Source organism: Acipenser ruthenus, chromosome 14, assembly GCF_902713425.1.
Source record: "Acipenser ruthenus chromosome 14, fAciRut3.2 maternal haplotype, whole genome shotgun sequence".
In the NCBI taxonomy this organism is placed as follows: domain Eukaryota; kingdom Metazoa; phylum Chordata; class Actinopteri; order Acipenseriformes; family Acipenseridae; genus Acipenser; species Acipenser ruthenus.
The window spans coordinates 22397011-22424157 of record NC_081202.1 but is presented as its reverse complement, the minus strand read 5'-3'; the positions used below and the strand labels follow the sequence as shown (position 1 = coordinate 22424157).

The following is a 27147-nucleotide window of genomic DNA, read 5'->3' as shown; positions in this document are numbered from 1 at the left end:
TACTTAAGTAATACACTGTTTTAGACTAAAGTAGTTGATGTTGGATTAGACCACATATATAAGGTGTATACCTCACTATGTATTTCATTGTTATAGAAGATTTTCTTTTCATGCTTCTGGGTGGATCTTAACTCCAATTTGACATATGGCTATTATCTATGCTTAATTCTTGTAATACTAAGATGTGCTATTGCATGATACATCTTTAATGTTGTATATAAAAAAAGCATTAAAGACTAACAAACAACAAACATGCCCACAGCCAGAATATCTTACTGAACTTATTCCAGTAACTTATTCGATGGCACATGGATATTTTCAGAACTTAATAGCACATAGAGTACTTCAGTGCAGGGGTCTGCTATATTGCAGTTTTTTTTAGAATCACTCCAAATAGAACAGCTCAGTTCTCTTGGGAATTTGTATTTTTTGAGTGACACCCACTCAACATTGACGATGTTTACAAGGACAAGTCATGACAGTTTTCCTCACAATGTTTTGGCCGTACTTCTCAGGAATTGCGTTTCCATGTAGTTATGATTTAGGATGACAAATCGGGCCGTGACAATGCAAATTACTGCAGTGATAGTGATTTAGGGGAGGGGATATTTCAATGTACCTGTCTGCATACTAATTAGGGAAAGAACGACTTTTAATATTGTGAGGAGAGCTTGCATGCGTTGCCATGAAGATAAAAACATTTAACAAAATACATTAATTCACGTGTTGCAGCGCACATTCTGAATTAAGCTGTGCATTAGCTACTTGTTTGTCTGGTTACCTTTCCAACACACACAAGTTTTACCACTTAGAATTTATATTTGTGTGTGTGTGTGTGTGTGTGTGTGTGTTTGTGGAACATTTAAAAGTTAAATTTCATTAACACTAGAACTGCCTTTTACAATACATGTTTTTATTTTGAATATAACCTACAATATTCAATTTATATATATATATATATATATATACACACACAAGCCTGTTGTTATCTCTACTGGACCTGGCAGCCATCAATTCCTTTGTTTTATACAAGGTAGGAGAGATTTCATCTTGAAGCGAGCCACAGCGCTTCAGCAGAAACATTTCAATCAGAAAGCTGCAGGCTGCAACAGCTCAACCTGGATTCTGTGCTGCGAGTGACACACACACACAAGATAAATCATATGTTACTTTAGTTTTAGATTAAAAACTACTTTTGTTTTTACAGTTTTAAGTGTGCATATACCTGTTTACACACTATTTTCTTTTGAAATGTTTATTTTATTATAGTTTTTCATTTTTTAAGTAGTGCTTTATATGTGGTAAGTTAGAAAATAAACCCTTTTATGTTTAATTTTTCATTTAGATATGGCGTTTCGGCTGTGCAGATGTTTGATATGATGTGCTTGAATGAAACTTTTGAGGTTGTATCTGACAGTTTGTCTTTCATTTTAATATTGATGGTGTACCAGTTGTTGTAGGTATGAATATAACCGTGGCAGTTCTAGTGTTGAAATAGTCCATAAATGTACAGTGTGTCTATGTTGGTGTCTATGTTTTGTACGACCTTTCTGCTGGAGATTACGTGATATTAAGTCAGAAGAACGGGATCTTGACTGCTGAAACCTTGTGAGCCACAAGCACGATTCCTGCTCCGGTTTAAATGGGTTTTTTGCAGCTGTTTTTATTGTGAGGAAGCAATTGACCCTGCCCTTAAAGTCGCGCTGACCAAAGGACGTTCTTTTGCTTTTTTGCGTGACAGAGTCACAGAGTCAAGACTGTAGAGTCGATTTTCATTTGCATCTAAACCCAGCCATTTTGTATCTTTGTGCTCCTCATCACAACCAGTGCCCGGGGACACAGAACATTTATGTTCAACAATCAAGGGGGGTGGAGACAGAAAACCCATCTCTATGTCACGTTGACTTCCTGCTTGTATCTTTACCCTTGGCTTTTAGTTGAAGGAAGGTTCATCTGTATCAAAAGACAGATAGCAGCTGCAAAAACATACATTATTAATGAGCACCTTCTCTCAGCCACACTTGGATTAATAAGGTCCAAGCCTTCTCTTTGCATGTAAAATAGGGTTTAACGAGGCTTTCACAATGGTAGCTTGCCATTCATAACTCTTTCCACCATATGTTGTGGGTTCTCGCCTCCCTGATGGGGATAAATAACAAACCATAGTGTATACTCAATATTTATCTGTACAAATTGTATTTCATTTGAAGTCATTAATGGAATGAAACACACTGGGTTTATAAGTCAGTCATGTTTCACCGAATGCAAACGTAGAAGAGATTTATAGAACTGCTACATGAAAGGAAGTGTGGATTAATTTTAGTGCATGATTCAGACCCATTAAAGATAGAGCAGTCATTATCCAGGTTAGCAAAAGAAAGCTGCTAAAAACTGCAGTAAACCACTTGTGATAGTTCCTCCCAATCACCTTAAATCTCATCTGACATGCATATCATGGTCAAGCCCACGTATATATTCAGTGTGCGAAAAGCATGTATTTTACTTCACAATTTGAGTATGATTGTGATAATAGTGCATGCACATGAGATTCTTCAATTTTTTTTTTAATTAATAGAAATCCACACTGTTAGATGTATACACATCTGCCATTGTGTTATTTTTTATATATGATTAAAAAGAATAATCCGACAGGACTAATTTCAGAAGAAAAACGTCCCCATTCCTTTGCCCCCGGTCATTGTTTTTGATTACCTCTCCTTGTTAAAGTTGTTGCTCAGCATGGTCATGTTAATGGATTTACTGCTCTGCTTTGGAAAGGATATGAGAAATACAAATGAAAATAATGATAATCATGGGGAATGGGCAGCAGCATGTTTATCCCTTCTGTGGACATTCAAATCTAGCTTTTTATAAACAAGTGACATGCTTTCTGTGGGTTGATGTTCCTGTATCTCTTTAGGTGTAAGAGGCTATGATGAGTGGATCAGTTACAAGTTTGCCATGTGGGGGTCTTTGGTTGCCCTGTGACTCGATTAAATATATCAGCAATTTAAATCTGAGTTCACAAGTAAAATGTGAAGTCTTGGTTTAATATTTTTTGGCGGAATAAATACATAACCCTGTTTTTTTGTGAACACACTAGCCATACATTTACAACTTCAAAAATGTACATGTCCTTACTCTGTTATCCTGAAAGCCTGCCAGAAAACCATGGGGGATGAGAAACTTGTAAAAAAACGTGCAGTAACATATCTGCAACTCTGAAAATGATGGAATAAATGAACCCATTAGCCAGCCAGACAGATAACTATAGTTATCACTCTATCTTGGTACTTTCACAGCGAGCAGCCATAATCTTTGGCACCAGAATAATTTGTTCTTCACCTTTCCTAAATTTTTTAAACTACACCATTGGAGGGTTGCATATTATAACTGAATTACTTCTCATATGGTATAATTAAGTAATAATCCTCAAGAAATCAATCCATTCCTGGTCATTCATGACTGCTTTGTCAGTTTATTTTATTTTGGTGTTGCCGTGGAAGAACTTAATCCTAAAGTTTGTTTTACAGTAACAATGCTCCAATTTTTAAATCAATCCTCATGCATTTAAATACACAGTAGTGACCTTTATTATGTAAAAAACTGAATGATACTATTTTAACTTAATCTAGTTCCTAGTTCTCAGAGAATGTATATTACAGTGAGACACAACTTATTGTACATTGACAGCTCAGACAGACTTTTTGTTACTCAAACGGAATATAAACCAGAAACATCAATCTATCTTTTAAAATGAGGAAATCGCATTACGCTAATGTACTAAACATATGTCTGGTTTCACACAGGACTTTTAACTGTAATTCAGTGCTTGGTTCCTGGCAGTTAATGACCTGTGTTGCACTGCCAGCTGAGTTTGTTTACAGGGAATCACAGCCGAGGAGTGGATCGCTGTGGTTCCTTGACCGGCACACCTCAGGGCTGCTAATGTGCCAAAGACCAGGACATCCATGCTACCCGGAAAACTAACCTGTCATCCAAGCAAAAGATCCAAAGCCTCTGACCACCCTGTGTGGAACAGGGATCAGGGTTTTATTTGCCACTCGGGGTAGGGATTAGTTTAGGGCAGCGATATCATTGCTGGTACAGCCCGATGGCCATTGTATTGTAAATAAATCCTGAGCGCCTGTGTGGCATCTTCAACGCCAGTCATTGTGTCTCTCCCTGTCTGTCAGTAGATTACCCTCAATCCCTTATCAATAAATAATAATACTCTGTTTATTTGCTTCCTGGCAACCAGAATAGCTATTGACTTCAAATAGTTATAATTTTATTCTTCTCTGTAAAAATAAAATAAAATAAAAATTAAATGCTGAAAAACAAATGATCTGATGATAGGCATTTCTGGTGTAGTCTTTTCTGATTCTGCCTTTTTAATGGTGAACACATATCCAGGGGCCTGCAGTCTTTTTACATTTCCTTTTTCCTCTTATTTGTCATGATTAGACAATGAAGCTTGCTAAATTGCCCAGGGAACAAGCACGTTTTCTTTTTATTTCATACTGTTGATTTATTCTCTGAGGAACCAGAGTAACTGTAAAAAGCTTAAATGTAAAATGCTGGCTAAAACCGTGCATCCACAAAGCATACAGGCATGGGGGAAGAGTACCTTCCTCAAAGAGAATCTGTGTGCGAGAGGAGAACAGAGTGCTGAGCATTTTCTAATACCAGGAATAAACAAATCTCAATAGATTTGGCTATCTGGCACATGTATGTGTTTAATCATTTGTGTACATTATTATACAGGCAGTTCTCCCATGGGGATTTAATGTAGTCAATTATCTTTAAAACAATTCAGTGAACTCCATTCTTCAACCAACACAATAGAAGCTTCCAATAACTTTATAAACTATAAATCAGTGCTTTTAGCCATTGCAACTATACATGGTTTGATTAAAACATTACAACAAAGCTTACTGTTTGCTGATAAATAAATAAATTGGGAAAGCATCAGTTTCCAGCTTACTTTAGACAGGATTACCTCAAAGTGATCTAGCTGTTCCATGACACTAAAGGTTTCAGATTGCCTGCTACTGCTAACAGTATCCATACGTCACAATTCATACTTTTAAATGTATGTTAACTAAAATAAAGAAGAAAATTAAAGACTAACAGCATCATATATTCAGACCAGTATACAAGCTTTGCCAAAATCTTTGACAAATACCAATGACAGCTGTTGTTGTCTATGATAAATTAGTCCACATATTTCAGCCAGATACGGGTGACTATCATTCAGTTGTAGAAAATTAAGTTACAGAATCCAAATGTTGTCTTAGCTACCCTCGATGTTGTTAGTTTGTATGTATACCTACATTCCACACACTGATGGTTTAAATGCTTTAAGATATTACTTAGACAGTAGAACTGGCATACAGACACCAAACTGCCTTTTTACTTGCTATGGCACACATGGGACTTACTAAAAACTGAGAATTCATTTTTTCTGCAAATACAGGGTACAGTTATTGGTGCATCATTTGTCCCGGACTATGCTCATCTTTTTATGGGATTTCTAGAACATAACATAAAAATTACAGTTGTGACAGTTAAGGGCGGTGGCCTGAGGCGATTGATGGACTAAGGAAGAGTTTTGGAATCTCTCAACATTTTGTGTCAACTTACTAATAAAAGTAAGAATAGAACAAAAAAAAACACTTTGAAAAAGAAAAAGAGACATCTGGAGATTACCGATACTGTGAATTATTGCCAAACTATGACTTATCTGAGAGCAAAATGAATGCAGTGTATATTGCAGAATGCATCCCAGGCCATTCTAAATATCTAACAACTGTTAAAATAATACATTGTTATTGTGATTAAAATCCAAAATAAAACATGCTGAAATGATATGATATGGAATTCTCAAAACTTACAATACAGTACTTCATTTTCTGACGTATAGGTGGCTTCTACTTGTATACCTGCAGCATAATGCGATATACAGTTTACATATATCTAGGGCTATAGTGGAGGTGTGTGTATTTACTATATGTCACACTTTAGAGACTCTAGAGAAATGCTCATCCAATTGTAGTTAAGACATTCTTTAGGCCTGTGTCTGTTTTTACAACCTGTATGTAGTACATACTGTATATCACACTTTCTTTTTGAAATAAGTCTAGAGAACAGTTTAACTAGCTGTGATAAAATTACTATACATTATTGAGAATCAGAATCCGTCTGTATGTCACACTTATATTTTTTATATTTTGAGCCTATTGTGCTATTAAGCCCATTGACAGGCAGTCTGTAGACGTGCACTTGTATTGTTAATACTAATGAAGCAGTGTGCTCAAGCTCTCTTGTTTTGGCTCTTGGACTGTAGACAATACCCTAGGAGTGACCGAGTCAAGCTTTTACTCTTATTACAAGTGTACTGTGCATATTTAAATAACAAAGCAGATATGAAACTGGGATTTACTTGACTCATTTAAACAAAGTAAGAACAGTGGACCTAGTATCAGGTATTTAAACAGATGTGGATCAACTGTAACTACTTCCACCGTGTACTTAATTAAAACAACCCTCCCTGGAGTTTTAAATACTTCTACAGACAAAAATACACAAGAGAGACTTTCATTAATTGGATTTCAGACCTTGATACACAAGACCCTTAATATTAGAATTAAATTTTACATTCAAATCATGCAAGTTGCTCAGAGGGAATACATCCTGTGAACTGTTTTAGGATAAAATCCTGTGACCCTGTGCTTCAGAGGCGATTGTGCCAATTATTGAGTCAAACAACAAGATAATGTAAAAGCTATGCTTTACAACAACTGCACTAATGAAGGAATATATAATCTGTAACATGCTCTTTAAACAATCCAGGGTGTTTTTGCTGCACCAGTACTTGCTGTTTTTACAGTACATTTTCACAGCTTTAATAGCCTGTTTGTTTCTTTATGTCTCACAATAACACACTGACTGCTTATTTTGTGGTGAGCAACATAAAAACATTAACCAGTAAATAGTTTTTTTTATATACAATGTAATTATAAAGATCGTAACTTCATACTATGGTTGTAATACCATGGTACCTTGTTTCTATGTTATAACATATTAAAGAAGCATTTCTGTTATGTTCCCTCCATAATGAGCTTTTGGACTGGCTGACAAGATGATCTGCAACACTTTGATTGCTGTTTTTTTGCAGACAACTTCGCCATGTTCATAGTCTTTGGGTCTTTGCAATGTATTTATGCCAAATGTAACTATGTAATTGTCCTCCTTTGCCCTTTTACCAGTTTTTATTTTATCCACTCTGATTTCTAGTGCTGCTGATTTACAATGCATGCATGCATGATCTGTTTTTCTTGTTGAAGGCAGCGCTATGCATCCTCTGCCTCATCTGACCCACTTCTGCTATGTTTGCTTTTTGTATACTTCGAAACATTCATTTTCTTTTGAATATTCATAAACTGATTTACGTTTTCTCCCCATTCCTCATACACTAAAAAGATTATATTTTTGTGTATGTATTTCAATTTAGTTTTTGATCAAGCTAGTAGTTACTATGCCCAGCAATTGCCACAATAATCAGATTTTGATTGGCCAACATAATCAGTTGGGAATATGTTTGTGAAATGACAGAGAACCACGTTTGAATGTTATTGGATCCTCTGACGTCTAAACGTCTGCTGTATCCTGGGATACAGTGTAGGGCTGCTTATTACAATGTCAGAGTCAAAATAAAACAGCATTTTAATCAAAATATTGTGCATTTCCTAGAAAATAGTAATGGGAAAATATTGAATAATAGACAAAAAATCAGTAAATCAGTAAAAACCGACATCCAGTTAAAAGAAAATCCTGTAATTTTTCGGTAAAATTTGGAATAAACTGGAAACGCGGAACACTAAGTATAAAACAAGTAGAACCTACAGTTCTACCAATGTCATCTACAGTACATTATACAGTGCAAACGACCTGACTGCAAAAAACAAACTTGTTTCAGAAACCATAAGTCTGCCATAATTACGAAAAAGCTGGATCAACCTGTTGCAACTCTCAAAACCATAGCCTTGCTGATATCAAGAATCTTCCAGTAGCAAAAGTGTACGGTTCTAACATGTTAGATAAAAGGGAAAACTTCTGGATTCACAGACTTAAGACCTTATTTTCCCATGGACTGAATCTGGAATACGATATATCTTTTTAGGATTGGTACTCCGTCTCAGAACTGTCTATGTCACAGTGTTCTTAGAACATTAATCTTAAGTCTGTGCAACTTAAACATAAGAAATACAATGAAATAAAACACAATACAGAAGAATAATGAAAAATAATAGACTCAATACCATGATACCTAAAGGTTTAAATAGAAAGGAATAGTGGATAGTTCCACATTAGTAGATTTAAATAGAAATAAGTAAGTGAGTGTCGTTACCATGGCATTAAAATGTATGTGTGGCATAAATATCCCAACTGTGTGTCCGAATTGGATAAGCAGGGCTGCCACTGACTAAATCCACCTGGCATTTTCAAAAATGCAGTTTCTGTAACATTAGTCTGGAAATTGTTCTTGACTTCTCAAATGATTATCCAAAGCAATTCTTTGTTGAATGTCACAGGTTATATATATATATATACAGAGGTCTTTTTTCATAGTCCTAGCACACCTCTGCATAATCCACTGCAAACTGGTAAATTGAATGTCTTAGACCTGACTATAGAAAGAAGTCAATCACTCTTTTTCCTCATCTTTAGTTTTATGCAAATCCTGACAGAGATCAAGAAAAACGCCTTTAGCTCTCAAGGCGACATCCCTTCCATTATACAGTCCTGTAACTCTCAGACCACCTGTCAGAGAAATGGCCCTGCTGAGAAAGTATAAGGGTGTGAACAATCCAACTCTTTGCAATCTTTTGGAAACCACGGTCCATCCCATGTAATTATCAACATTTGACTAATGAGTTGATGTCTACTGCCATATCTGGACTAATGAAAACAACATATTTTCACCTTCTTACCTAGCTTGTGGTTAGTTCAGATTTTCTTACTGGGATATCAGGTCGGGTTTGAAATCTGAAGGGAGTAATGCTGGGCAGATTGTGTGAGGTTCTAATTTGGTAAAACAAACAAAAAGAAGTAGCAGAGTTAGATCCTGCTAGAGAGGAGATGGGGCCTGGTATTACATCCTTAAATCCGGTAATTTTGCTTAAACAGTAAGGAACGGGGTTCCGAAAAATATAGCATTACACGTCCCCATGTGCTGCTACAATGACGTACCTGTAATTCTTCTTTTCATTGTTAACATCCTGACAACGTTTTACACTTAGAACTTTTTTTTTGTTAAATCGCTCTTCCTGCAGTGATTTACAGGACAGATCTCAAACCCCAGTGCACTAGAGCAGCCATTTTGAAAAAAAAAAAAAAAACCTTTGAAACAGACTTTAAAGTTGTAAGTGTAAAAAGTTGTCAGGATGTTAATAATGAAAAGAAAAATCACAGGCACGTTATTTAAACAGTTGTAGCACCACGTGAGGACATGTAACGCTATGTTTTTCGGCACCACGGTATTTACTCTGTAAAGTGCTTTTGTAATAAAGAAGAGAAGCACAGCAAAGTAAAGGCAGTCATGGTTAAGTGAATTCTGAAATGTTTAGAATAGCCATGAAGTCAATTTCACAATTGCGTCCCACTTCATCTCTCAAGTGCGCGATTCCCATCAGTCAAGTTATGTGTGTGAAAGACATGAGAGTGTATTTATCTGGTTGCTGTGGGTAATATCTTATTGTTGATTTTTCCTTCAGAGTCAATATTTTTGTTGCAATTAGCCACACTTAACAGATGTGCAAGCAGTGACTTAAATTCTGCAACAGTTTTTTAATGTGCTCTCATTGCCCCAGTCTGGGATTATTATGCAAGCCTTCATTTTCTTTGTCAACACTGAACTTCATTAGAATGACTTTGATTTCTGAGTCTATTTTAATTTTGACATGGAAATAGATGCATATCAAGGGAGAGATGAAAGTGCTTAAGAACTTATTTTAATATCTACCTTGTAAAGCAGACTGAACCTCATTAGGAAAAATACCTCATCATACTCAGGGGTAGATGTACTAAGATGACCCAGTCGCAGAGGAAACATACTGCAATTTGCAATGTCGTTGCGACAATTCACAAAGTATGCATTTGTCGTGTGTACTAAGAGAAAATATGTTTATGAAGAGAGCCGCAATATACTAATTAAAATATCCGCTGCGTCCTCTTAGCGAGATCTCTAGCATTGTGAGAGTGGTGTGAATAAATAATGAAAGGCAGTTTAATCAGATTCTATAGCGGGGCCGCATAAGGAGATATCGGGTTAAAAAAATACAATACAATCGCACACACATGCATTTACAGTGCTCAGTGTATTTTAAATGTATAAATCATTGCACTGAAATAACACAAATATGTTTTGGGTAGGCTACACATTACATTATGTACAAATCTAAATCTGTACAGTAGGTCATACAGTACAAACTACAGTAACAAAATGAAATGAATACCTAGCGCACTTTCTTTTTACTTTAGCCTGTAGCTACCGGGAAAACAAAATAAATCAGATATTATTGGCAGGACGGAAGGAAGGGGATAAGCCCTCGTTCCTGTCCCCCGAAAAACATCAGTTGATTTCCTTTCACGGCAGTACTACATGTTTATCGAATCATCTTAGTCGCAAATATTTTTCTAAACTGTCAAATTACATGTAAGAAAATATATGTATATTAAACATTAGCTGGCATTATGAAACATTTGCAGAAAATAGCATTATGTTAATACTTTGCTTAACATGTCATTGTTTTTCAATACAATTTCATATCACTAGCAAACACGTGTAAGTAATCAATTAAATCGATTGCAGATCAGATGATCAACTGACCAATGGAAAATGTCAAGATTAGAACACCTACTTTTAATATGTGATACAAAACAGTGTCCGCAACTAACTCCTTATTGAATGACTCGTTTTGTACTTGACTTGGTTGTGCCTTTACTAAGTAGTTTATCCAAGGTGGATTCAAAGTATATATTTTTAATAGGGCTGTCAATTAATCGCATTTAACACCGTTTTTGGGAGATTGATGTTTTTAACACATGTTAATCGCACTCCTGTCTTGTACCTGTTAGCATACCGTAATTCATTTCCTGCGGCACCGTTTTAGTGCATGCCAAGATTTAATAAGTATAGTCATCACCGTTTGATCACTGGAACCGCATTATGTAGCAAAGCACTCAAACTGAAGGACTTGTGAATGGGCCGTTTAATTTTTAAAAACTGTCTGATGGTTCATTGGATAGAAAGAGGGTTACTTGTATCTACTGTCAAAGTGAGTTCCAGTATCACAGACGTGCATCTAGTTTGCTGTACCACCTGCGTGCTAAACATGCTTTCACTTCTCAAAATACACTCTAGTAGTTTTTCTGCTACAGACAACAACAATACAACAAATGAAACCCGTCAGTTTCGATAGAGTACTCTTAGAAATTCAGGATCGCTGCAAACCCATGAATCTATTAAGTACAATACTATAAGTATAACCAGAGCTGTTGGATAGCTACCGACTGCAGAGCCGGTCACATTGTAGTTTTGTTTTATTTCAATAACCACATTTATTTTTAAACAATATTATTTACAATTATGGAGGATATAACCGTTACTCAGTGAATGCTTTGTTTTATTTAGGCAATTTCAAGTTGTTAATAAAAACTATGTTAATGTGCATTATTATTATTATTATTATTATTATTAAATCAGTTTATGAGTAGAGGAAACTTGTACAAAAATTGTAAATGCAGTAAGGTGAGTAATAAACTGACTCCATTGTGATTTAGCAGTTGGTTCAGACCATTTAACAACAGACCTTTTAACAACAATGCTGGATTGTAAATAAATATTAAACTATAAAGAGAATCCAGAAATAGGTAAACATGTTTTTTATGCCAAGTTATTTTTTTGATGATGATGATGATGATGATGATGATGATGATGATGATAATAGCATCAATAATAAAACAAATGAGATGGATGCAGTAATTGTTTCAATTAAATATGTGATTAAATCCAAAATTAATTATTTTTTTAAATCTCAAGATTAATTGTGATTCATTTTTTTGATCACTTGACAGCTCTGATTTTTAATGATCAACTGTTAAACAATATGTGGCAGAAAAAGGTCAGTTTCACCCCTGGAAATCTGGTATTTAATTTTAAGCATCTGTTCTTATAATAAAAAAAAAAGATCTTCCACTGTAAGTAAGATTAGAACTGGAGTTATTAATGCAATTGATCAAATATTTTGAATATTAACATAAATCTGGGAAAGGAAACACTGTTGGGTAATCACCCAGAAATAAGCACAAACTTAAATCCCACAATGCAAAGCAAAACAAGAACGCAAACCTAACAGCATTGCTTCAGCAACCAACCGTTAAATTGACCATCTGCATGAATGGGAAAAAACACTAGTATGGGAAAAACACTGATTGAATGCTCTTTTCCAAATGTGCTGAGATGCAGGTATGACTATCACTCAATAATGACTCACACCATCACTAAACCATCTGAACCCAGTACGAAATGAGGCAAAAACAAGTTTAGTTGTCTCACAGAAAATGAATGTGGACATAATAGATGTCTTTTCCAAATGCTGTACTGCTTTCACAATAATATTATTAGTAGCACCAAGGATATAAACAACACATTGCAGGTGTTGGCTGGTATCAGTAAAGAACTAGTCCCTGGGACTTTAACCAAAGTGTGTAGTATAACAACAAATCCCCAGCCATGTTTAATCAAAACCTAGCAAGTGGTTCCAAATTCCAGCCTTTAATAGATCTGCTAATCAGATGTCAGTACTATGAACATTTATGTGCCTCCACTTTACCTCCAAAGCCTCTTAAGAACTTCTAGTAACTGCATTCCTTAGTACATTCCTTAGTACACCAGGGTTGACCAAAAACAGTATGTGTCTGATTTTATAAGTAAGTAAACACCTACTCCAGTGGGGCAGTACAAATGTAAATATTGATAATCCAGATTAAAACACCCTTTATGACACTCAGATTGTTTAAAATGACATGTTTCAATCAGTTTTTAGTGTGGGTACTGCTTGCACTCATTTGGCTATTTAGCAGGGGTGGGGCAAAAGAAATACCACAGTTATGCAGCATATTAGAACTAAAATTATACAATTTTAAGATGCACACATTTATCTGAATCCAAGGAGATGTCCCTTGCTTTCTTGGAGACCTGAATCCCATGCAGATTAAGATTCTGCTCGCGTAGCCACAGACAGACACAGATTCTGCATTTCAAAATGTATGAAATTGCAAGTCCAATACATGATTACATAGAGCAATGGGTAAAAAGGGGCACCTAAAATCAAAAGAAATTTTGGTATTCACTCTCCCTTAATCTACCCCTCCTACCTACTGCAATTACCTTTGTGCATGATAATGTTCGTGGAGCCTTAGGAAGGCTTTAATATTACAGGACCGGTTTTTCAGGCTTGGAAATGATCATTTCATTTATTTATTTTTTTTAAACATTGACTCTTACAGAAGTACAAAACACAAAGTTGGTGAACCCTAAGCTAAAAAGTAAGGTTTTATAAACCTAGTATCTAGCCCAATCAAACTGTTAAATTAAATCTGTTCTTGAAAAAATTGTCAGTTAAATAAAAAAGCTCTTTCCATATTATAAAAGGTATTACTAAATTGTAATGTGATATTTTACAATGTGATATTTTACAATGTGATATTTTACAATGTGATATTTTACAATGTGATATTTTGTAACAATTGTAAGTCGCCCTGGATAAGGGCTTCTGCCAAGAAATAAATAATAATAATACTACAAATACTGTAGATGGCTATCCTTGAAAGCTATGATTCCATTTACTGAAAGCTATCCGCCACTGTGGTGGCTGAAAAGCAAGTCTTTCATTTTGATATTACTGCTGAATAAAAGGCAGCACATTCCTACAAGGGATCCCTATTGCATGACAATGTGTGTGTTGTTGCAGCCTTATGTTCTGTAGTTTTTATGACTCAATTGTATAGAAACAAGGAGGAAGGAAAAAACAAGTACATTTCCAATCAAATATGTTTTGTGCTGACTTGTATGTTAAATGCGCATTTCTGTTTCACGGATTGTAAAAAAAAAACGTTCAAAATGCTATATACAGTAGCAGGATTAATATAAAAGGGTTAACTTACCTTCGTATGTCCCACTCTCTAACAAAACTCCACTTTTCTCTAATTCCATAAACTGATCAACAGTTACAAAATTGTAGTCCACACCTGGGACCTCTCCCTCCTTAGGTTGCCTTGTGGTGCCTGTAAAATAAACAAAATCAAGATTTAAAACAATTATATTGTTGTAGTTTCTTTACTCGCTCTATACTAAGCACTAAGCAATTAAGAGCAGCTTAATCTGATAATTAGCAAATCAGAGAGAATATATAGAGATAGACTGTCCAAAACAATGCTATTGTGTCATAAATATTGAAGTTGCTTTTTAAACAGTCAAGCATGACCAAACTAAGTTCATTGATAAAAAGTATCTCTTGTCTGATGCAGGGTTACTTAGCAACATAATGCTGCCTGCCATGAGAAATGCTTGAAACTGCATCAAAATTAATACAGGTCTGAGAAGAGGAAAAACACACAGAAACAAATTCTCAGTGGCTTCAAATTGTTTGAAGGTTTTTTTTTTTTTTTTTGCTCGATTTGGTGGAAAGCAGCCTGTGTGAAATTATCATTTAAAGGGCTAAAATGCCACTTACAATTTCAGTAACAGTGTTTTTGTTCTGTTGTGGCATTTTCAATGCTGCCATTAAAAACAATGCTTGCAAAATTAAAATAGGAAACTGTCAATTGCTGTAATTCTTGGGACGCACTTACCATTAACTAGAATGTAAGGACTTTGTATGGTAAACAGGAGATAGAGTGCTGTAGGTGAAGCATTCAGAAACAGTAAATTACTGAGCTTTCAAATCTTTTACCACCAGTGTATATTAACACTAGAACCGCCACGGCAGTCATTTTGACGGATTGAGGTTTTCAAATTTAAATTACTCTGCGTGTCTGACAGTTATGCGGTTGTCCGTTTATGACCTTTCCTAAATACATGTATTAAATACCCTGACAGCGTTTGAAAGGCATGATCACGAAAATAAGGAAGTTATAAGCCCACGCACCTAGAACAGCCAAAGCCATCATTTTGACTGCCTTTTACAATACATGTTTTTATTTTGAATATAACCTATAATATTCTATTTTCTTTTTTATACACAAGCCTGTTGTTATCTCTACTGGACCTGGCAGCCATCAATTCTTTCGTTTTGTACAAGAAATGCACCAGGGAAAATATCAGTAGGAGAGATTTCACCTTGAAGCTAGCCACAGCGCTTCAGCAGAAACATGTCAATCAGAAAACTGCAAAGCAGGCTGCAGCAGCTCAACTTTCCATGGTAGTACCATGCTAATTGGAGTATTTCACAGCATTGATTTGTACCTTGGCCATGAAAGTAGTGCAATGTTTACTTTCCAGTTCTCTTTTTTTCAGTTAGCTGCACCACTATAACCATGGAACAAAATTTAAAATTTTTTGGTATTTTTTAAAATGGAAATATATAGTTAGAAGATAAAGACAGGGTTTTATTTTAAATAATTACCAAATATAAAATCATAGTCAATATATTTAATTTTTAGTAAAATGTACTTTACTTTAGAAAGGTAAACATTTTAATATTGGTAAACATCAGACATCAACATACATATAATTTGTAATATGTTTATTTTCATAATAACATATACATTAATAGTCACTTTGTTTTGAGTACATTGACAAGTACAATCCTGCTATAATTACACCTACATAAAGTAGAATTAATGGGGCATACACCTGATGTTTTAATATTTACATCCTAAAATATCAACAAACCTTCCATTTTTCAATTGAGCTGCATGATTTATTCATTATAATAACGTGTGTAATGTAGAGCATGAAAAACAGTACACTTAAAGCGAAAGCGAGAGAAGAAGTCTACCAGTGTGTTATTAACCTTTGTGTTTATAAGTTTTTCAATAGCATCTTGTTGTATCCTAGATAGCTGTCTTTTTACACCCATTCCAAGTTCAAACATGTTAGACTCATCATATACAGATCTGACACTAACAGCTCTTTCTGGCACTAGTTTCTGGAGTACTCTTTTTACTAATGGAGGGGCAGTCTGAAAAGCCTCCTCAGTTTTTTTAGGCAAATTTCTCAGCACAACAAATGCATTGCATATCTGCTCTGGAACAAATTGTGTTCCACTGAAAAGGCCCATCAGAACTCTGTTAAGTCCTTCATATGGAAATGTAGATATTGGCCATGCAGGACCCCATGCCTGACAGCTATGTGGCAGATGAAGGAGTTGATGAATATTAAATGTCACATGTTCTTTACCATACAGCTGTTCCATCACAATTACAAATTGGTGAGCGCTTGCTATAATGTACCATGGTATAATGTACCATGGTACTGTCCAATTTACCATGAAAGTACCATGGTACATTTTCCATAACATAACACAGGGTGTTCAGGTCAGGTTTGATATGTGCTCAGGGGGTGTTCTGTCCACCAGTGGGGTCCACTCACAGAGCTACAGTGTACAGTACAACTCTCATGGCGCCCGCTGGCATCTAGACTGTAACCAATGCAAGTGTCCCTCACCTTCATACGCACCAAAATCAAAAGCAAACAATGCAGACAAAAATGGGCCATTGGGTATTTCAACAATTGCTTTAATGGAATGGTTGGTAATAGAAGACCTCTTTACCGGAAACAGAAATAAGTTTCTGTGAAAACCGTACGTCTTGAGCTTTTATTGATAAAACAACCTATAATTCAAATACTGTTACCATTACTTTTACTCTACACATAATAATGTTCAGATTAAGAAGCCAGTTATTGAAACGGGTACAATGAACAAGATTTAAATAAGTTGAATACAAATTTGTTGTGTGAGCCGTCTTTACTTGATGATGATACATCCTTTATCATTCTTATTCTTCAAATAAATCACTTCTGAACATTCTTTGTTTGTAGAATTATTTATATTAATTTTTCTGAAAACAAAACTAAATAATAATAATAATAATAATAATAATAATAATAATAATACAAACATATTGCTGCTTAGAGAACACACATACCACACACAATACATTTCCCAGGTAATAAATGTTAACTATAGAATATTCTTTGTTTCTTGCTGTGAGCTACTGCATAGCAGGCTCCTATTTTATTCTCAGATTTATCTTGCCTTTCATAGATATTGAATTAATGGTATTGTATATTACCTCTATAATTGAAAACAGACTAATGTACTATTAACATACAGTGGGGGCTGTTTTAAATCATCTAAAAGAAGGGTGGATATAAATACTGCTGCCTTTAAACAAGTATTTCAGTAGCACCCCCTTTCATGACTGTTCATACAAAATGAGAGTTATTAGATTCATCATGTTTATCATGACCTGCTGTACATCTTCCGTAAGTGTAGTACAAAGAGTGTATGTACGTAAAGACAGATGGAAGACAGACAGGGTTATTCTTACTTGCCCAGATTCTGATACTGTATAAATGATATGAAACCACAGCAGTTAATAGGAATAAATCTATAAGACATATAGAAGTGCATTGACGGCAGAATTCGTGCCACTGTGAGGTTGTACCACACAGAATGGGTATGGACATTCAGCTGTCATGTTGACACAGATACTGTACACAGGGGTAGGAGTCATTGTATGTATGTAACAAAAGATGCCCATTGTGTTCATAGAGTACTGTTTTGTACATGAAGCGCAGAACTGCCCCTCTGTACGGGGAGATGCAGCTAATGTACACAACGCTGGATCTACTGAACTGCATTCACATACTCTACGGACAGACCATTTCCATGCAACTGATTATCCCTGAACAGAATTAAATATAATTTGACATTGTATTTCTTCTTCTATTTTTTGTTTGTTTGATGAACTTCTCTTCCCAATCACTTGCTTTCATTATTAAAAGAAATGCTGAAATATATCACGCAGCAGTGTGTATGGTAGAAGTATGAAGCAGGCTTAGATATTAGTAGAAATGCTTGAATCAAACAGTAACAGTTACCTCACCAGCTGTCATCTCATTTTGCCTGTCTACCTAAAGTACTTCTTCCCTCATCCAAGTACAGTACTGTGCTGATGATATTCCAATATATTAATATTCATGTTGGGTTAGTACAATTCTTTTTCAAGGGTGATTCAACATCCATCCCAAGTACATAAAAAAAATACTGAAAAGCATCAGTAACACAAAGGTGAAATTCTAATCTCTCTGATTTTGAATGTTTAATTCACTAACCATTAAATATTTATAGGACACATGTTGGCATGCAGGACAGAGCCAATGCAATATGTGAGGCCAATATTTTTAATGCTGCAATACAGATTAAAGAGGGATTCTAGAGTTCACAATATTCTATGCATACAAATCACGCAGAAGAAGTAAGCCTTGATTGAGTAATGGTGCAGGGTTTTAATATTAATGCTGGCAAATTTGTCAAAATGAAAGAATGCTGTAAAACGGTAAGTATTTGCTTTTAATTTATTCAGAAGTTGTCAAGGAAATCACCCTTTTATTTTTGTAGATCTGGGCATTAAAGTTCAATGAGGGAGCTTTATATCTAGTATTTAACTGTTTATTCCTAATAAATGCATTGCAGACCTTAAACAATTCAAGACTAACCCTATCAAACCAGAGTGATATTGTAGTATTTCTAGTTCCCCTTTTTACACAAAAATGTAATTATTTCAGCCTTAGAATTTTCTTTATAATTCATTTCCACATACAATTTCATGTGTAAAGGCATATACGTAACTTGTATTTGCATGGTAAAATATCTAGATGTGCAAAAATGTGTAAGATTTATAGGATTCTTTTGTTAGCTACAATTACTTTAAAATATGGACTCAAAATTAAATGTTCATGCAGTATTTATGTACAGCGGTAGCGGTATGTGTTTCGAAGTTGGTTTAAATTCCCACATATTCAAAGGACTGAACATTAGTCTTCAGCTACAATATTTCAAAGTGCTCAGAATGAACAGAGGAGCCAAAGAAAAGCTATTAAACGAGTGGGTACCCAAGAACAGTGAGATCCATGTACATTTCTACCCAGTTCTACAAACACCTTGTAGCCAGTCTAACTGCAAACAGTGCAAGTCATATTCTTCAGAAATAAAGTGAGCCAAGTGCTAGACAAGATTGATTGCCCTTGAAAAGCAATGGATCAGTATGTCCCTCAGGGAAACTCCACACATTATGTGCAAATGTTCCATTTTCTGTATATAACATTTTGTAACATGGTTCAGTGCAGCTCCAGAGCAAGGGTCTATGCATTTACAATTAGAGTTTTCTCAACCCCTCAATATGTATCCTACAGTATTTGCCATGGAGCCAATGGGATTGCAGTTTTCAAAGAAAGTTCCACCTTTTACAAGATCTGCCCTTGTCAAAAGCATTAGTGCCACAGCCTCCCACCCCCCTCACATAATCCACTCAACCTTTTACTGGAATATACAACAATCCTGATTTGCATTATACATAATTCACTAATTTGGAACAAATATGACATTTTTGGTTGTGAGCGAGCTGATCAAAGGGTTGAGCAGTATTTTTAATATTTTCATTGTATAGCAAAAAAGTTCATGAGGTGCAACATCTGTGATTTAATTTATGTTAAGAAAGAAAGAACAACTAAATACAACTTTACTTGAGGCTGGGTTGATGTATTTTGCTAACACTGTTGGTAACCATGTTTGTGGTATAATACACCATACAGAAGATACCATACAGAATTACATGTTACAGAATCCACAGTGCTGTGTTCTGGTAAATAAGGCTGTTGAAGTAAATGCATCTTTAAACCTAGCTGTGTCTGATCAAATGGCCACGATGTATTACTGCAAATAAATTCCCTCTGCAAATCTCAGGTTAGGCATCACTGTGACCATGTATAATTTTTAGCCTGAACATATATTTAGCAATATCTAATTATCTCCATACTGCGGCCAACCCAAACATGAAACCACTCTGTCCGATGAGAATTAACTACAGTACTCTAAAGAAAAAGAAAACATGAAACTAAACTTGTTTTTCACATGCCCCTTCTACTGAGCGTCCTGTTTTCTGTCAGCTGTGGATATCTCTGTAGTAACAACTATTAGAATATATGAGTTGTTGTAATACCACCGCTGTTTTGGTTGCCTCTGTATTGGTAACCTTGATGTATAGTATATCATTATAACCTTGACCTGACCCTTAAGAGGTTCAATTAAGTAATTTAGGACCTAAACTAGTACAGACATTGAAGTTGTGCACCACTGAATTTCTCCCCCTTCATGGGGCACATGTACTTCCAGGAAACATGTTGGTGAAGATCTGCCTTTAAGCACCAGCCATAAACTAAACATATCTAAAAAGCAATAATAATAATAAATATAATGTATTTTAACAGATAAATTATATGTGATACCAAAGCTGCACATATTGCTCTAAAACCATAAACAGAAAAAAAACACAGGGGTTTAAAGCCGTGCGCAAGGTTATATCAGTGCCAAGTAATTATGTAACACGCGATTTAAGATAAAAACGGTAAGACATTTAAAAATGAACTAATTTCGACACACTACAAACAAAGTTTGCTTGTGCATGCCTTCAGTGCTGCAAACGTCGGGGGAATACATGTATAGGTGTCTAGTATAGGCTGCATGTTTGAATCAACCTGGAAACAAATTCAAATAAATTAGTTTCCAGCCAATGTATCGTCCTTGCCTCTTTCTTGCGATGCTCGACTACATCTATATCGGAAATTTGCTGGACCTGTATCCTAACTTCAGTACTGCTGTGTCTGCTTTTGACTCTGCCTGTCACAGTAGCATTAGGGGAGAGAAGCTTTTCATGCCTGAACATGAAACTGTTAAAAAACTATTTACTTTCTACAACGTCGCAGGAACGTTTGACTGGACTAGGGCAGACAGATATCAATCGTGCAGCTGATTTGCAGAAAACTGGATTATTCAGCTATAATTGCAGACTGCTGCTGCACAAAAGATTAATTCCTAACTGTCTGTGTTTTTTTTTGTTTTTTTTTGCGATTGCTATAGTAAAATGCAATACAATTAATAGTGTCGTTGTTGTCTTATTTGAGTCATGGTATCATATGGGCCCCGGAATCGAGCTTTGCATGGGGCCACCGCGGGACAAACGCCGCCTCATCCTGTATAGTATATATGCATACTGCTTCTACAGCCAGACATGCGCAAAGCATTTTCAAGAGTGGTACAATAATGTAAAAGAAGTTAACTGCAGGGAGGAAGTTGCCTCAGGAGTTTTAGTGATAAGCCGAATTGGAAGAGATTAATTAATAAAGGAATGTATCCACTGGGATATTGTCTGAGCTACTGACATCACTTCCATCATTTACATTACTTGCAGTTTCACTTTGCAATGGCTTACATTTCTAGTTTGAACCCTCATTAAGAATACTTTAAAGTCTATATGCACTCTAAGTCACCAATTACGTGGCCACCTTTGATGTTAGGAAAGTATAATTAAAACATGAAAAGCAGATGCTTCATTTAATTTATTAGTTTGTACTGGGGTAAATGATATATAAGCTTGTGATTGTTTTGAAGTAGCTCTTAGCATATCTTCTTAATCATGGTTTTCTGGCTCAAATACATGGCCATTTTTTTATTTAGAATAAAATGTGTTTATTTGTTTAGAATTAAACATGTTTATTTTTTTTTTTCAGAAACAAAAGGTAAAAATGAGTATGTAAATATTTACTAAAACCAATTTGCATTCTGCCACAATCAGGGTACTTCTCAAACTGATGAACATTCATTATTACCTGATTACTATTAAGTATGCTTGTGCATCACTAGATTAATGACAAGCATAAACAATAGCTAATAAAAGTTAAATCCTTTGCTATAGACTTTTTCCAAAATTAATCTGATTTTTATTTTTTTTAGATGTATCATTCAGGGATTAACCTTGTCTTAAGCAACAATATTTATCAAGTCAGTTGCAAGAACCAATACATTCTCAGATAAATCTCCTATGGTAAAAAGGTCCATTCTATTTGTTAAATTGTTGTTACACCAGAATTTGAGACAAATGTGAAACAGATGTTTAGAATACAGAACCTGTGGAGGGACTATATATTTTTAAAGGAGGTTGAATTTGCTCAGGTGAAATGGACTGAGAACCTCTCCTCTGTAACCTGTCTGAAAAAGCATTCCCAGTTGAAGATAAAATGGCTCTATTTTGACTGTAAGCTAGGTGACTACCATTATTCGACTCGAAGAATGTGTTGCAATAATTGTGATGTTTCTTTATCTTGAAAAACCAATGGATGTAATCAAATGTACCCCTGTACTGGATATAATAATAATAATAATAATAATAATAATAATAATAATAATAATAATAATAATAATAATAATAATAATAATCAATTATTAAATCAATAAATTGTGTAATTTGAATTTTCTACCAAAGTAGAATTGGCTGATTCATTATAATAAATAATAGTTACCACCATTCTCACTCTACAGGTGTTACTTGAGAAATGTGAATGGGAACTAGCACAGCAGATATTCATGTCAAATTTCAGTTAAACATCTTTGCTTTCATTATATGGATGCACGATATTGCAAATTCAAACGAAAACCTATTATTTATAGCAAATAGAGTTCTCCTGGGCTTGCACAGTATGAATCAAATGAGAATCTGCAACAAGAAAAAGAAACAATTGCTTCTTTTTCTTTGTTATTTTTCTTTTTCACTCGCATATTCAAAGTTCAATACCGATTCATTCTGTTTTCAAATCCTGTTTACAGGACCACCTGGAGAGGGCTAAAGAAAAGAAAAACAAAATGGGAAAAATAAAAAATGTCTTTGTACTGCAGGGTGATATCATGTTTTTTTTTTTTTTTTTTTTTCACAAAGTAAAAGCGTATACCTTCACAAAAACAATAAAAAAATAATCCACTGCAGTGAAACATATACTGCAGCCAAAATAATGCATTGTAATGTGTTTTATTTTTAAGGGTATTTATGTGCAACAATAAATGATACATTAATAAACACTCTTCAGCTAATAAAAACATCTTATTCATGAAGATAAACCTGTTCTTAACAGCCAGTAAACTCCAGAACATTTAAGTGAATGTAACCTTGAACCTTTAATAAACAGGCACCTGAACCACAGTACGTTCAGTCAGGATTGATTGTATTTTTGTTCTGCTTGTCTAAAAAACAATTGTTTGGTCTTCTAAGGCATTGGTTCTCAAACTGGGGGACGTGCCCCTCATGGGGGTGCGAGAAGGTTCAGAAAGAAAGAAAGAAAGAAAGAAAGAAAATAACTACTGCACACATTGTAACCTATATCCTGTATATTAACTTAAAGCAAATCTTACTGCTGACACCTCCTGGCACGGCAAAGTCATCCTGGTTATTACGGAAAACACACGCTCATTAACACCAGCAACAGAGCGTGACCCCTGCACAAGCTTTCAAACTGAAAGGTAAAAATTGCTCACCAGAGATTATAAAAAAAAAAATACTGCATGGGTTAGTGTGTGCTGAATAAGAATGTTGTACTCACCCCCAGGGTAGGATGCTTGGATAAATCAAAACCATAGCCAGTTTTGGCAAACATCTGATCTGCTTTCAGTTCATTATGGAAAATAATTTCTGAGTTTACCAGTAAAAACATACTGCATATGAGCTGAAAAGCTGTCAGAAGTAGTGATGATAAAGCATTTCAGAATCTTACATCCCTGCCTGTTCTGAGGCACAGTGGTTTGGTTTACATGCAGTTTAGGAACTCCAAATTCTCTCTCCACTGTCGTGAGAATGTGACGAAGTACGCACATTCCTCGTGCCATAGCAAGTACGCAGCCAAAATATGGTACAGCTAGAAAGGGTGGGTAAATCGCCTTCTAACACTAGAGCTGCACAAATGAACTAAAAGGGATGCTTTTTTACATGGTAAAAAAGTTTGATGGCATACCATATGTTCACGAGACTTCAACAGTGGAGTTCCTGTTTATGACCTCACATAACTTTCTGCTACAACTAAAGGCCATATCAAGCAATTCTTCAACTGAGATCTGCTGAAAGTAGCCCTGGCAATCTTTTTTGACCAAATGCTATTTACAGAGCATTCCCTATGAAACGTTAGTGTTTATTTGGTATTTGTGTAAGGAAATGTCTGTTTTGTTTTTTTTTCTTAAATAAAACTTCTTGGAAACCCAGTTTAAGGCAGCTGCTGCACGGTATTAATAGTCACGCAAGGCCAAATTGAAACTGACAGAAATATTTAAATATACCCTCACATATTTTAATTATTAATTATTTTAACATTAATTTCTCTCCCTAAAAGAAAACTACATGTAAACCGAAATTGCCCGAAATGTACTGCCAAAATAGCGTGATAAGGTGAGACGAAGTTTTATTTGTGCTTGTAAACCAAGCCAGTACCACCATCTACTTCACTGGACCATTATACATGGAGTACTTTTCACTACCTACTTCTTCTGGAAACACAATCCCATACTCTATAAAGGCCCAAGGAAATTCTGCTTTGCTTTAGGCATTTTCTAAATCATTTGCAATATGATCATGTGTGCTTGGAACACAGCAGGGCTGGAACTCATTTTCACTTTTTTGTAACACAATATACTATTAAGGCACTTCCCACTGAGAGCACATGATTGAATATGTACTGGATAAATAACAGCAACACGTCCATTACTGCACAACAGCACTATGACAAAACCCATTACCGGACCAGTTTTCCTTCTGCAGAATCCTACCACCTGTGGTGTCACAGTAACCATAAAAACAGATTTTTATGTTGGACCAGTTGGACATTGGTTTGTGATGTTGTCAATGGGAAATGTTAAGGCATTGTACTAATAAAAACCTAATAGAATACACATTTTTGTAATTATTATTATTTATGAGGATACTTAAATGCCAAGATACTTAGCCTTTTCTACAATTTAAAATACATAATAGTGTGTATCATTTAATTGAATGGATCCAGACATTAGTTGGCACTGCTTTATCGGGACTCCTCGGGAGATGTAACAATATCCAGAAGAAGCAGCTGTCCCAATTAAACGAGAGGCATTTGAGATGCCCTTACTCACACTTAGTCATAGTTTATAACATACACAAAAGTATTTTTTTTACTTTTTTTTTTTCAAATGATAAGAAAAAGGATGAAATCACATTATGAATAAATGTTAAATGCACCTTTAGAAATGAGTCAATTGTTTTTTTCTATTCCTAAACAAAATTAGTTTATTTCTAAATGAAACGAAAAAGAATGAAATCACATCTTATCACAAGACGAGACAGCTTTCACGCCAAATTTCTTTGCCACAGCAGCCTGAGAAACCACAGCTCCTTAGAGTTCAACCTGGTTTACGCAAGTAAAAGTGTAATTACGTAATAACTGAATCACTACGCTGATGAAAAGCAATCTGTGTTAATCATTTGAAAATACTGTATCCCAATTAATCAAAGTGACATCCCAGTTAAACGACATAAATAACAGACTCCCAGAGTTCTGTCCCATTTAAGCAGAAATCCTGGTTATCAGTGTCCCTGTGACACAGGATAGCATCAGGAATGAGACTCGGAGACAAGAAAACTGCAGTTAAAAGCACTATTGTGGACATTTATTAACTAAATCATTTTAGTTATTAACACAAACAAAAACCAGAACAAATGAAAAGGCACCCAGGCCAAAACAAACAGTTCTGCGGTCAGGCTGGGCATTCGTCTTCACTGACCATTTTCTAATACTACAGGAACAAACACCACCTCCCAGACAAAGGATTTCTCCTTCCTTATGCCATGTGGCTGGAGCCTAATTAACCATCAGTCATTCAATTAAGGCTTCAGCCACATTCTCACATGTTTTCTGGCAGGGAGGATTTTAACCCCCTCCCTGCCATCCCTATTTCGCTCTGCCACAGTCCCAATTAAGTGCCACCTACTGGACTAATATTGATTAATAGTGTTTTGACAGCATCAGATTTACCTCCTTTAATAACAGCAGCTTTTCATCTAAAGAAATCCTGTAACAATAACAGAATCTAGAAATGCTTCTAGTATCATTGTTCAGCCAAGAGCATTTTCACTGTAAAAACCTGCTCTGAATACTGCAACGATATCAATTTAAAAATACGTTTTTCAAATATTCTTCTTCCATCAACAGTTGATTGTTTAAAAAAAATTAAAAATACACGCTAAAAGGACAAGATTTTCAAAAGAGGTAAACTGTTTACATCTCAAAATAGCTGTGACCTTATTTTCCAAACTAGACATTATGAATAATTACTTTCTGATTAGCTTCTTAATCTCACCCACTCTTGAGAAGCAAATGACATGCCTTTAAAAGTCTACTGTCTCCTGGATATTTGTGATAATAATTTTAAATGTAGTTATACTGCATATGGCCACTTCAGTAAAGGGTGTTCTCCGGGCTGAAAGGCAAAGTATATGGTGCTGCCACAGCTAAACCTAGTAATTATAATGGCAGAGCCAACATTTAGTAAAATACAGCACATGTGTGTTTATATGGTTGATATTCACTCTGCACAAGCATAGTTTCCCATAGCTAAATGGCAAAATATTGTAAGAGAAGATTCTTTGAACAGCACACGGTGCCACCAGGATGCTTAATATGTCAACAGCAACATAGATATTAGTTGTAACAACTTATTTTTAAGACTGTCCCGGAGATATCAGATGGAACACTCAAGTTACAATAATCACCCCTGAACACAGCGTATATTCCAAACATGCATTGAGGGAAAACACAAATCACAAACAAGAGCAGCAATAGTGAAAAACAACAGCAACTACTGTAGGTTGAGGATCTTAAAACCAAAATCTGTTTTGCATCTAGAAGTGACATACTTAGCAAAATAACCTAAATCTCAGAGAATACTGATGATTGACCTGTGGTACCTTCTTCCCCTCGAAGGAAGCCAAAGCTAAACAGTACATATT

General features: G+C 35.3%; 1 protein-coding gene across 4 annotated transcripts in view; it reads right to left on the bottom strand.

Annotated features, from left to right (window-relative positions):
• The window catches only part of LOC117419695 (membrane-associated guanylate kinase, WW and PDZ domain-containing protein 2-like), a 293429-nt gene that overhangs the window by 112795 nt on the left and 153487 nt on the right, over positions 1 to 27147 (bottom strand). For all 4 annotated transcript variants that reach the window (XM_058986121.1, XM_034032701.3, XM_034032702.3 and 1 more), the window contains exon 3: positions 14233 to 14352. In XM_058986121.1, the coding sequence (XP_058842104.1) occupies positions 14233 to 14352 (120 nt within the window). The remainder of the gene's footprint in view (positions 1 to 14232; positions 14353 to 27147) is intronic.